At 38.9% G+C, this 13,944-nt stretch overlaps 1 protein-coding gene across 11 annotated transcripts in view; it reads right to left on the bottom strand.

The window, feature by feature from the left end:
* Window positions 1-13,944, bottom strand: part of HDAC9 (histone deacetylase 9) — a 988,950-nt gene that overhangs the window by 282,949 nt on the left and 692,057 nt on the right. For 10 of the 11 annotated variants that reach the window (XR_009494194.1, XM_059885810.1, XM_059885813.1 and 7 more), the window contains one exon: window positions 10,502-10,635. Coding sequence is in view for 10 of the 11 variants with exons in the window: in XM_059885810.1 (XP_059741793.1) it covers window positions 10,502-10,635 (134 nt within the window). In the remaining variant the exon portion in view is untranslated. The remainder of the gene's footprint in view (window positions 1-10,501; window positions 10,636-13,944) is intronic. The other variant, XM_059885817.1, reaches the window with a different exon arrangement.

The raw sequence follows: 13,944 nt of genomic DNA, 5'->3' as shown, positions 1-13,944 counted from the left end.
TTATGTTAAATTGTTTTCTAATATTGGTTGAACCTTGGAAATCGGCTGTATAAATTTAAAGGTTATTAATGTCTGGGATCATACCTTCAGAGCTCCTGGTTAACTCCTGTCAGGTTACAACCTGGGCATCTAGGAACTTAGAGCCACCCAGGGGATTTTAGTGGGCAACCTAAGTCAAGAATCTCATGTTAGAGGGAGCTGTCCATTCTTCCTGCTTATAAGCAAATTCAAGATTTGCTTATACTAACCTTATACTGACCTTATACTAACCAACATTTGGGACTATGGAGTAGTTAAACTTAATGGTTGGCAGAGAGAAGGTTGAGAAGTTAAAAAATAGTTTACATGACTTTCAAAATGACAAGTGCCATCTACTTCCATGTAACACTGCTTGATTCACTCTTTACAATCTATTTAAAAATATTTCATGGCATAGAACAATTACAAATGTACTTTAGAAACAGCAAGCCCATTCAATCACAAATGTCTGGGTGGTAAAAAGCATATGTACTATGTATTTTTTTTCAGTTTTATGTCCACTAGTTTCATTATTATGAAATATATCCACTTATTTTCATTAGAAAATAAGAAAGAATGCTATGCCTCAGTGTAACTGGTTCAATTTTCACAATTTTTATGCAACTGAGTCTCCTATGTTGTAATTATTTTTCAAACACTGTATGAACATTTTATTGATTTACACTAAAGCATTGATTTTTTTAAACAATAATCATGTATGAAATAAATCTGTCACCATAAATATTTTGTTACTTTAGCACTCCAATTTTTAGATGGTTCAAAACCATGTAACTAGTCAGTTTTTGCTAATAAATTTTAATGCTCCTGTTTAAAAAAAAAAATACTTATCACTTTCCAAATGGACTCAGAAGGCAGCCTGTCTTACTTCCTTTTATTGGTTGTTTTCCACACTAATTCTTCCCCATTTTTTGCAGAATTAAAATTCCAAATCATCTTAATTCTGATTATGGTTTGCACAAGTATTTTTTAATGTTATTTATCTGCCAGGGTCTATACTCTACTGGGTTCTGTAAATATTTCTCAGAGTAATGACACCTTGGTTTACTCACCACATCTAAATCACATGTACTTCTTTCCATAACCATCATTATACTTTAGACTATTCACAAGATTCCCTGTTTGAGTTTCTTATTGCTTTGTGGTTAGATTCTAAGACACAAATACACACACATTTTTTTTTCAAACTAAACAAAACAGTAAGCTGTTATATGCTGCCATCTAGTTAGATTACTCTATAAAACAAATGTTTAATTGAATTTCCATTAACTTGCAGTGTTTAGTGCTTTGTAACGTTGAAGTCAGAAAATATGCACATTTCAAAATTGTTTCTCAAAAGACTATTCAATTTCTTTATTGTGATTTACAAAAGGTATTTAAAAAATCACTTCTGTGTGCAGGCAAATGTGCTGGAGACTTTATCCCTGAGCTCCTTGGCATATTAAGATTTTACACTAAACCTGCTCTCCACTTTTCTCATTAGAAGTGCTGAGAAGTCCCAGAAGGGGCAACAGTAGCGTGGTTCTGTGTCCCAGAATTGTTTTGTAATTACTTTGTGTTGGCACTTGAATAAAGGAGTTAAACATTTCAGCACAGTATGTTGCTTATGGTTTGTACTTATGAATTAAGCGAAACGAAGTTATTCAATAGGAATCACAAAGAGGTAATGCAAATTCCACATAATGTGCAATCCAACAAAAGCATTATAACATGTTATTATTCTCAAAACAAATGTGAGAGCAAGCAAATGTCTGTGGGTGGCTTGGTGGGGCTGAGAGTCCTGAGCACTTCTGGAAAAACAACTGCAAGTGCATTTCTAACAGATGATGGATCAACCCCTGCAATTGCTTCAGCACAGAAGAACACATCTTTCTTCAGGGGCACACATGTTCCAGAGAGCTGGCTACCTAATCAAGGAGCTTAATCCCAAAGAAGACACCAAATGACCTCTCCAGATCTGTTTCTTATGGTGACAAGAAAGCTGCTGGTTTGGATTTCCACTTCCAACAGAATCACTAAACTCAGTATGAATGATTCAACAGGGGAAACAGATTAAATGGTATTGGCATGAGGGACTACTCACTACCTCAATTTTTAAAAAACAGTGCCACGTCATGCCAAAAGAAGTAAAGCCATGTAACCACTGCAATCTAATATAATGAGGACTCATGTTTTCTCTGGCTGCCAATCAGGACTGTAAGCACAGTCAATTTACACGATAGCTTACAAACTAAAAGCAAGATCAGATCAGATCAGATCAGTCGCTCAGTCGTGTCCAACTCTTTGCCACCTCATGAATTGCAGCACACCAGGCCTCCCTGTCCATCACCAACTCCCGGAGTTCACTCAGACTCATGTCCATCGAGTCAGTGATGCCATCCAGCCATCTCATCCTCTGTCGTCCCCTTCTCCTCTTCCCCCCAATCCCTCCCAGCATCAGAGTCTTTTCCAATGAGTCAACTCTTCGCATGAGGTGGCCAAAGTACTGGACTTTCAGCTTTAGCATCATTCCTTCCAAAGAAATCCCAGGGCTGATCTCCTTTAGAATGGACTAGTTGGATCTCCTTGCAGTCCAAGGGACTCTAAAGAGTCTTCTCCAACAACAAAGTTCAAAAGCATCAATTCTTCGGTGCTCAGCCTTCTTCACAGTCCAACTCTCACATCCATACATGACCACAGGAAAAACCATGGCCTTGACTAGACGAACCTTTGTTGGCAAAGTAATGTCTCTGCTTTTGAATATGCTATCTAGGTTGGTCATAACTTTCCTTCCAAGGACTAAGCGTCTTTTAATTTCATGGCTGCAGTCACCAGCTGCAATGATTTTGGAGCCCCAGAAAATAAAGTCAGACAGTGTTTCCACTGTTTCTTCATCTATTTCCCATGAAGTGATGGGACCGGATGCCATGATCTTTGTTTTCTGAATGTTAAACTTTAAGCCAACTTTTTCACTCTCCACTTTCACCTTCATCAAGAGGCTTTTTAGTTCCTCTTCACTTTCTGCCATAAGGGTGGTGTCATCTGCATATCTGAGGTTATTGATATTTCTCCCAGCAATCTTGATTTCAGCTTATGTTTCTTCCAGTGCAGCATTTCTCATGATGTACTCTGCATATAAGTTAAATAAGCAGGGTGACAATATACAGCCTTGACGTACTCCTTTTCCTATTTGGAACCAGTCTGTTGTTCCATGTCCAGTTCTAACTGTTGCTTCTTGACCTGCATACAAATTTCTCAAGAGGCAGGTCAGGTGGTCTGGTATTCCCATCTCTTGAAGAATTTTCCAGTTTATTGTGATCCACACAGTCAAAGGCTTTGGCATAGTCAATAAAGCAGAAATAGATGTTTTTCTGGAACTCTCTTGCTTTTTCCATGATCCAGCGGATGTTGGCAATTTGATTTCTGGTTCCTCTGCCTTTTCTAAAACCAGCTTGAACATCTGGACCTTCACAGTTCACGTATTGCTGAAGCCTGGCTTGGAGAATTTTGAGCATTACTTTACTAGCATGTGAGATGAGTACAATTGTGCGGTAGTTTGAGCATTCTTTGGCATTGCCTTTCTTTGGGATTGGAATGAAAACTGACCTTTTCCAGTCCTGTGGCCACTGCTGAGTTTTCCAAATTTGCTGGCGTATTGAGTGCAGCACTTTCACATCATCATCTTTCAGGATTTGGAATAGCTCCACTGGAATTCTATCACCTCCACTAGCTTTGTTCATAGTGATGCTTTCTAAGGCCCACTTGACGTCACATTCCAGGATGTCTGGCTCTAGGTCAGTGATCACACCATTGTGATTATCTGGGTCATGAAGATCTTTTTTGTACAGTTCTTCTGTGTATTCTTGCCATCTCTTCTTAATATCTTCTGATTCTGTTAGGTCCATACCATTTCTGTCCTTTATCAAGCCCATCTTTGCATGAAATGTTCGTTTGGTATATCTGATTTTCTTGAAGAGATCTCTAGTCTTTCCCATTCTGTTGTTTTCCTCTATTTCTTTGCATTGATTGCTGAGGAAGCCTTTTTTTTTTAATCTCTCCTTGCTATTCTTTGGAACTCTGCATTCAGATGTTTATATCTTTCCTTTTCTCCTTTGCTTTTCACTTCTCTTCTTTTCACAGCTATTTATAAGGCCTCCCCAGACAGCCATTTTGTTTTTTCGCATTTCTTTTCCATGGGATGGTCTTGATCCCTGTCTCCTGTACAATGTCACGAACCTCATTCCATAGCTCATCAGGCACTCTATCTATCAGATCTAGGCCCTTAAATCTATTTCTCACTTCCACTGTATAATCATAAGGGATTTGATTCAGGTCATACCCGAATGGTCTAGTGGTTTTCCTTACTTTCTTCAATTTAAGTCTGAATTTGGCAATAAGGAGTTCATGGTCTGAGCCACAGTCAGCTCCTGGTCTTTTTTTTGCTGATTGTATAGAGCTTCTCCATCTTTGGCTGCAAAGAATATAATCAATCTGGTTTAAGTGTTGACCATCTGGTGATGTCCATGTGTAGAGTCTTCTCTTGTGTTGTTGAAAGAGGGTGTTTGTTATGACCAGTGCATTTTCTTGGCAAAACTCTATTAGTCTTTGCCCTGCTTCATTCCGTGCAAAAAGTTTACTAAAACTTTGTCCCCCCTCAACCAAAGAAAGTGCTATGTTTCAAATTAACTTCTCAGCCATCCAGTTTCAAGTGTTATTAGAACTGGAAGAGATCCTAGCCAATATCCTGCCTAACGCTCTCATCTCACACATGGGAAAACCAAAGATCACTAAGGTTTAAATGATTTGACAAAAGTACACAGATAATTAATGGCAGGACTAAGGTCAACTCTAATGCTGAACAATAGCTTTGAAGGAATCCATTCTGATTAATTTTCTACCTTGATAAATGAAATAATACATAAGTTTGATTTGTGGATCAGACTATCACTTAAAAATAAAGAAGCTCTCTTAACGTTTTCAGATTGCCAACTATTCTATCCTGTACACTGTTTAATTGTAAAATTGACTACTTCATTGGTTTCGGAAAGCGTGTTTGCTCTGTATGTCAGAGCAATTGAGACTCCCTACCTTCTGTCCCAGTGAAATTATAACCCTAGTTGACAAAGGAACTTAAATACAGCTTGATGGAGGGCAAGCTCATCTTAAGGTCTGATATACTTGCTCCTTTGTTCTCCAATGTATAACGTTTCCTCCTCTGTCTCTTGCTCAAAGGGCCTCTCCGATGTTGTCGGGATCATAGAGACAGCTGACCACAGCCTTTCTCCTTGTATTCCTTCCCAAAGCTCAATCAACGAGTCTTTAAAAATCACTGTCAGTATATAACTAGTGACTCGAAACCCCTTCAAAGTGTGCAGTGACATATTTATTTGTGTGATCATTTGATTACCGTCTGATTATCTCACCAAACTGTAACAGCCTTGAGACATGGGTTCTATCTACTCAGTATTCTATCTCCAGCTCCAAACACAGGAGCCTGGGAAATGAAAATTCTTGATAAAGACTGCTGAAGGGATAGATCACTGTTCTCAAAGTGTGGTACCCAGATCAGCAATATCAGGATTGCACAGACACACTGAAGAAATACAAATTCTGGACTGCCACACCAGTAGCACCTCACTCCTGCTGAATCTGAAACTCTGGGGCTAGAGCCCAACAATTCGTATCTCAACATTCTCTCAGGTGATTCTGACATAAGCTAACATTTAAGCATCCCTAAAATCAATCAACAAATGCCACTGAGCTAGCCACAGGATTCTCCTCATGCTCAGCTCTATGTCCCCAGAGCTCTGTCAATTTCACCCAATAACTACGGGTGGCTACACAGACCTGGCAGGAAAATGCTGAAAGACGGCAAACTGCTCTCAGGATACCGAGAAACAACATACTGACCCAGCTGGTGTGTTATATTTCTAGTCTACTATATCCTTTTCTATAAAATCTAAGAAACTTTCTCTCTTTTGAGACAACTAAGTTCTTGTTTTTCACAACTAAGAGACGAATTTGTGCACACTGCTAAGGAGAGAGCAGTGACCTACACACCAGGGCCAGTTCTCAAACCCCTGGCATCCCGGACACAAGTTTTCACTCTCAGGAATGCATGATTTAGACACAACCAAGGAATAGATGTGGATTTTAAATTCCTCTTAGTCCTACCTAGACAACTTAGAAAGGCCTGATTCTCCTTATGTCCTTGGGCTATAAATATTCATTAACACTCAGGATAGAACCTAACTTCTGTTGGAGTTAATAAGTAACGTCTAAGTAACGTCTAATTAGAAGACACTTCTAATTGTTGGGACTTCCCTGGTAGCTTAGTGGCTAAGACTCCACACACTCAATGCAAGGGTCCCAGGTTTAATCCCTAGTCAGAGAACTAGCTTCCACGTGCCATAACTAAAGATGCTACATACTGCAATTAAAAGTCAGTGCAGACAAATACACAAACATATGTTAAAAAAAGAAACACATTGTCATTGGCCTTGATCGCTTTAGAAGCCTCATAAACACTAACTAGGAAGCTTGTTAATACAGGAAACTTCCTGCCTCTTCAACCAGATAATGTACCCACAACAGATCCAACCAGGCTTCCGGGGTGGCATAAGTGGTAAAAGAACTTGCCTACCAATGCAGGAGATGTAAGAGACATGGGTTCGATCCCTAAGTCAGGAAGATCCCCTGGAGGAGGAAATGGCAACCCACTCCAGTGTTCTTGCCTAGAGAATCCCAGGGACAGAGGAATCTGGTGGGCCACAGTCCATGGGGTCGCACAGAGTCAGACATGACTGAAGCGACTTAGCATGCAGACATGGGTCCAACCACTTGCCAATTACAGTGTGCTTTTCTCCTGGCTTTTCAGAAACCGAGTGTAATAAGTTTTGCTGAATCGCTAAAAGGTTTGTTGTATGTCTGTTTGGGGTTGCCCCGCACACAGCATTGACATTTTCAAAATAATTTAGAGGGAAAGGCTAGCATCTTTGCAAGTAATATATTTTAAAATGTGTATATTATAATTAACTTGTCAAATCAAACTCTTTAAAAGAAAATCCACAACAAACATGCATCAATTATTTCAGCTGCAGTCACTGGGGAGAGTACTGGCTAAGGAAATAGATACTACTGTTTCCAAGTGAGCTAAAATAGCCTAGAACAACCTCTGTATGTTCCCTTTTCCCTCCCCCCTACTTCTCATAGAAACAATGAGGAAGAAAAAATAAGTCACGTTTCTTTTGCTTGTATGTATTATCCCTTTTGTTACTGCTATACATGAAAGTCTCTAGAGATAGGCTATATTATTTTACTTAATAATCATTTTTAAAATTCCACTTTGAATACTTCTCAAGTTATTCACACAAGCCAAAGGAATATTAAATTCCTAGGTGTCTTAAAGTTAGTGATGGGTTCTTAATGGCTTTAGAAATTTCACTGCACATTTTGGATTGGACCAGTTCAAGTCACAGATATTTTCATAACACAGGAGCAAATAAATACACATGCGCAACAACCGCATCACTTCGGAAAGCAAACCCCTGACAAACTGCTCCTCAGCTACGTTAGGAAAAGGGGCTTCTGTTTGCATTATTGAAGTTTTGGATGCGACTTTTGTGCTTGGTCTTCGTTAAAAGCCAGTCTGCTGATCTGGGCTTTCAAGAACATTATTTGTTAATTGCATGACTGTTTGCTAGTATGCTGCGTGCCCACATGCTTGGTGTATCTGACTCTTTGGGACACCATGGACTGTAGCCTGCCAGTCTCCTCTGTCCACAGGACTTCCTAGGCAAGAATACCGGAATGGGTTGCCACTTCCTCTTCCAGGGGGACTTCTCGACCCAGGAAGTGATTGAACTCAGGGATTGAACCCATGTCCTGCATTGGCAGGCAGATTCTTTACCACTGAGACCTCAGGAAAGCCGTTGATTATTTGCTACAGAGACACTTATTTAGCTGACTGAACTGGAATAGACCCACTCATTTTTGTCAACCATACAGTCTCTGGGCTTCCCTTATAGCTCAGCTGGTAAAAGAATCTGCCTGCAATGCAGGAGACCTGGGTTTGATCTCTGGGTTGGGAAGATTCCTTGGAAAAGGGAAAGGCTACCCACTCCAGTATTCTGGCCTGGAGAATTCCATGGACTGTACAGTCCATGGGGTCACAGAGAGTCACGGTCCTTCTAGTATTTCATCTTGGGTCTGACACACATCAGTTAGTGCTGCGTATAAGTTGAACTTCATGGTTTCAAATAATACAAGACCAAAAGAATGTGATGCACCAGGAACTGGAAAAAAAAGAAAGACTGATGAGAAACAGATAACAAACTTCTAAAATTTTAAGACCAGTATGAATCATATTACATCCCATTTACTTCTGTACTTTGCTGCTTGTATAAACAGTGTTCCTTCAGGTAAAAGGCTGAAGGAGACCACAGCCTAACAGCACACTGAAGCCGTGATTGGGCACTGCTTATCTGGAGTGGTGGAGGCTCGGCTTCAGCACATAACAAAGACTGGAAAGTGACAAAATGCACACAGCAGCGCCTCAGCTTACGAAAGCACAGAGAGACTGCCAAGCTAGAAAACATCTGTAATAGATGCAAAGGTGAGACACGAACGCTCTCATGAATAAATACCCATAAGGCCAATCTACTACAAAGAAGTCTCCTGGATGGTTTACTTCACCGGCTTCATATCGGATTGTGCAGACTCTAATAGAGTGATCTGGCTTCCAACCTGCATTATCAAAAACAATGATATAACTCTAAAATTTACCAAAGAATATGAAGCTTTCTGCCGCATAACATGGGTGCTACTGGCAAAATAGGAATCATAGACTTTCACTCAAGAAAGAACCATAGAAATAAATCTAGCTGAAATTCTTTCACTTCTGAGTTTCTAGGTAAAGGATACACTTACTGAAAAGCAGAACTCTAAATATGAAGGGTATTTGATAATTCTATTACCAACATATAATAAAACTTGTGAAACTAAATCTGTATACACTACTCTGGCATATTCATTCACAATATCGAGACTGCTTAATGACCCATCAACATTATCTGTGTTTTGATGTAAAGAAAATGACCATTTAATTCCCCTGTAAGACAAGATACATAGTTCATCTCCAAAAGAGAAAAGTCAATAAAGAATTTATCCTTAGAAGTGAACACATTGAATGAATGAATGACTTTGCATCTTCCAAAGTCAGTTATTTTTGCCACTCTGAAGAGAAAAAAGATCATACAGAACTAACACTCATTATCAAATAGAATCAAGTGTACTTGACTTTGACATCTTTATTTCCACTGAAATATTTTACAGGTTCACTCTAAAGTAAATTGGCTTTGAATAGAATTTTCTTGACCACATTTTCGGGTGTTAAAATCATTTAATTCAAAAGTAGTCGCAAGAGACTGTCTTTATCACTATTCACTATTTTAAGAATAGTGAATTTAATATGGTTTCAGTGTTATTAGTTTCCTCATGACATAACTATGGTCAAAATATTATCCACTTTCATGTTTCCCAAATTGATGAGAGCTAGAGTTCCTTCATGGCTCTTATAGAGAAGGGCAAAGGAACCAAATAGTAATACGTAGGAACCAAATAGTAATATGTCAACTGATCAGACTATAAGAATAGGGACCATGTTTGTCTAGTGAAATTCCGTAACTCTAGTCCCTAGAACACATCTGAAACATAATATAGATGCAGGAAAAAGTGCTTTTGATCCATAAATGCTAAGGTAATGTAAAATAACACATCGAGGATATTTTTCTTTTAAAAAAGTTTAGACTCAAATATAGACTGTTACTGGATCTTAAGCAACAATGGACATTTATAGCAGCTAAATCAACCAACTGCTGGTTGTTACATATTTTACAAATTTGACAAAGGGAGCCTTTCTGACCTGATATCTTTTAAACGGTTCAATAAGCCAGAATTTTCTAAATAAAACATAAGACTCACAAGAATCTACAGAAATGAATCTAAACACCAATAAAAAGAAGTGACTCTTTCTGGTAATCTTTTAAAACTGTTAAGAGACAGTTATCTTTTAAAACTATTCCATTTCCATGAGGCAACATTGGCACATATGAGTTCAGAGCATTGCTTACAGTAAGAAATAACAACTATGCAGCCCCTAACTGTTTGTGAAGAGCTTCTCAGAAAATTAACTCAATAAACGATACCTACTGGAAACAAGAAGAATTCCGTGTGTACCAAAAAAAACCCAGAACACTACAGTAATGGCACACACATCAGGCAGCTGCTCAGCCCGTCAGCGCAGACTGAGTCCCCACTGTGTGCCCAGCCCAGTGTCAGGTTATATGTTACTGGTGTCCATGATGGTTCATCAATCACGGTGTTGGTGCTACAGAGTTAACATTTTTCTACAACTACCCAAATGAATACTGGCCTCTTTACATGATTTATTTAAGTAAGTAAAAGAGTGTGGCCAATTCAGGATTACCTCACATTTATTTAGCAGCCCAGTTTCTTGCAGCCGTGACCAGATGCTCTGTATTCGTCCAGCATGCTCAGGGTGGGTGGTGGAATTGCCACAAATGCACTGGTGTTTCAGCATCAAAGGATCATAGGCAATTCCTTTAGGACAAAGAAAACACAACACAAGATGAGTAATGAGCACAAGTTACATGACAATATGATTACTCAAAAAAGGGCATTCTTTTCCAAATAAATGTACAAACAGAGAAATAATACATATCCACAAGTTTCCTGGAAGCACATAAGAACTATTTAGTTCTATGGGTCTGGATATATATGCAAAAAAAAGTCAACTCATGAATTAGTCAGAATCAGACCCTAGGCTTACCAAGTAAATCTGTAAAGTAAAAAAGGTGATGATATTTGAGAAACTGCAGGTTAAAAACCAATACTGCAATTTTACCAGTATCTTAAATCACTATGGAGTATTTTTAGACAGATAATTCAATTCAGCAGAGGTTTCAATTTTATCAGTGAATCCACAAAATGAGCTCTTTAAAGTGTGATTTTATTTCACGAGTAAGTCTTGCCATAGTTTAGGTCATGTTATATCTGTAACAAACTGGGTTTCCAACTACTTGCCTATTCATATGCTTATTAATTCCTTCCAAGTTGTGCAGAAAGAGTTTCTTTTCTGCTTACTGTGCTTCTCTCATAATTTATGTCAATCTATAAGTAATACAGATACTATAGTTTTTAATGATGCTAAAGCTGCAACTCCAGTACTTTGGCCACCTCATGCAAAGAGTTGACTCATTGGAAAAGACTCTGATGCTGGGAGGGATTGGGGGCAGGAGAAGAAGGGGACGACAGAGGGTGAGATGGCTGGACGGCATCACCGACTCGATGGACGTGAGTTTGAGTAAACTCCGGGAGTTGGTGATAGACAGGGAGGCCTGGCATGCTGCAATTCATGGGGTTGCAAAGAGTTGGACACGACTGAGCGACTGAACTTAACTGATAGTTTTTAAAATATTGTGGAACATTTGAAGTGTTTCTTAAAAAAAATAAGTCAGTAGCAATATCTTTAGTAGAAATCACATAGACACAACAAAATCTGCATTTAAATTATCATGAGTTAACACATTTCATGTTTCAGAGCCTCTGATGTGAAAGATTTCATACACATTTGATGAAATGAACTATTAGGCATATACAAGGTAGGGCTCTTTAAAGAAACAAATTAGATGATAATTATTATAAGAAGATTTCCACCCTTAACCCTATTCCTTGGGGGGAAAACATGTTATTTACAAAACTGCCTGATGTAAGAAATTATTTAACCAATGAAATATTCCAATAAATTACCATCAAAATACATTCTCTGGGGGCATAGAATGCAGAAGAGTCCATTATAATAACTTTCTAAATATCTATTCAAGAACAGATAAGTACAAGCAATTAGTGTTATAAAGTAGGTTCAATTAATGCATTTTATTCCCCCTTACATTATTGTGTTAGAAGGATGTTATTCAAGAGGGGAAAATATGTGTCCCTCAGTGTATTAAAATCATGCAGAATGACATGTGTATTTTGAAACCATGTGGCAAAAATTATGTCTAAGAAAAAACTATTTCACTGGTCCAAATAATATCCACTTCTTTCTATTAATTGAAATATAGCTGACATATACAATATTACATTAAATCAGGTGTACTACATAGTGATTTGACATTTTCATACACTGCAAAATGATCACCACAGTAAGTCTAGTAAACATCTGTGCCCATACAAAGCTGTTACAATTTTTTTGTTTGACCAAACCACACGGCATGTGGGACCCTAGTTCTCCAATCAGGGATCAAAGCTGTGCCCCGCAGAGTGCAAGCATAGTCTTAACCACTGGACCGCCAGGGAAGTCCCTACTACAGTTCTTTTACTATATCCCTTGTACCTTGTTATTACGTCGCCATGGCTTATTTATTTTACAACTGGAGGCCTGTATCTCTTAATCCCCTTCACCTATTTGGCCCAGCTCTCTAGCCGCCTTCCCTCTGGCATCTACACAATTGAGTACGCTGTCATTTCGCTTTGTTTTATTTCTTAGATTCCAGATCTGACTATACAGATTTTAGTTTATAAAGTATTTATCTTTGTCTGACTCATGATGCCCTCTAAGTATGTAATATTGATTCTTAAGATACAAATGGCTTCAGAATCCCTCCACACGCCCCCAAATCTCATATTTTCATCTTCAGGGCTGATCTCCCTCCTGAGCGGTATACACTTGAACACTCATCTAAATCGCCCATCTAAAATCTCCATTTGGATGTCTCCTAGTTTTCATAAAATAGAAATATCGTATTTGAGCTCATAATCTTAAGCTTCACATACCGTTTCTCATTTCAGTGAAGGATATCACCACCACTGCTCATGTAAGAAATCTTACTGTCCTTTTGACACTCACTCTCCAATAAACCAACAAGTAATGTCTATTTTTCCCTGGAAGATGCATACTAACTCTCTTATCTCCAATGCTGAAACCATACAATCCAAGGTACTATTATCTTTAATCTGAACTCCTGAGATAGCCCTGTAATGGCTATCTGACTTTCATTCTACTCTATTTGCCACTTAAGAGTCGCTACCTTTGCTTCAGTCCTTTGGTGACTTCAAAGATATGAAACGAGTCGCCAGTCCAGGTTCGATGCACGATACTGGATGCTTGGGGCTGGTGCACTGGGACGACCCAGAGGGATGGTACGGGGAGGGAGGAGGGAGGAGGGTTCAGGATGGGGAACATGTGTATACCTGTGGCAGATTCATGTTGATGTATGGCAAAACCAATACAATATTGTAAAGTTAAAAAATAAAAAATAAATAAATAAAAAGAAAAAAAAAAAAAAAGATGAGGTTAAATTTCTCCAGGCAGCACAGACACGCCTGTCCCCACCTCTCCAGCTTCATCTCATACTTCCCTGCCTTGATCTTTATTTCTCCCACAAAGGTTTACTTTACCTTCTAGTTTTCAAAAGACTCAAAATCACACGTGCCTTGGGATCTTCATACATGCTGTTCCATCTATGCCAAAAATTCTGCCTTCTGGCCCCCTTCGCTCAGCTAATACCTACTCATTCTTCAAGATTGTCTCAATGTCACTTCCTCAATAAAGCATTGCTCGGTTCAGTTCAGTCGCTCAGTCATGTCAGACTCTTTGCAACCCCATGAATTGTGGCACGCCAGGCCTCCCTGTCCACCACCAACTCCCGAAGCCTACCCAAACTCATGTCCATCAAGTGGGTGATGCCATCCAGCCATCTCATCCTCTGTTGTCCCTGTCTCCTCTTGCCCTCAATCCCTCCCAGCATCAGGGTCCTTTCCAATGAGTCACTCATAGCATCTTCTAGGTCTTCTTTGTAACATTTAGTACAATTCTATAATTGGTGTATAATCTTGTTAATTGGTTAT

Source organism: Bos taurus, chromosome 4 (genome assembly GCF_002263795.3).
Source record: "Bos taurus isolate L1 Dominette 01449 registration number 42190680 breed Hereford chromosome 4, ARS-UCD2.0, whole genome shotgun sequence".
In the NCBI taxonomy this organism is placed as follows: domain Eukaryota; kingdom Metazoa; phylum Chordata; class Mammalia; order Artiodactyla; family Bovidae; genus Bos; species Bos taurus.
The sequence above is the reverse complement of the archived record's forward strand: the minus strand, read 5'-3'. Positions and strand labels throughout refer to the sequence as shown.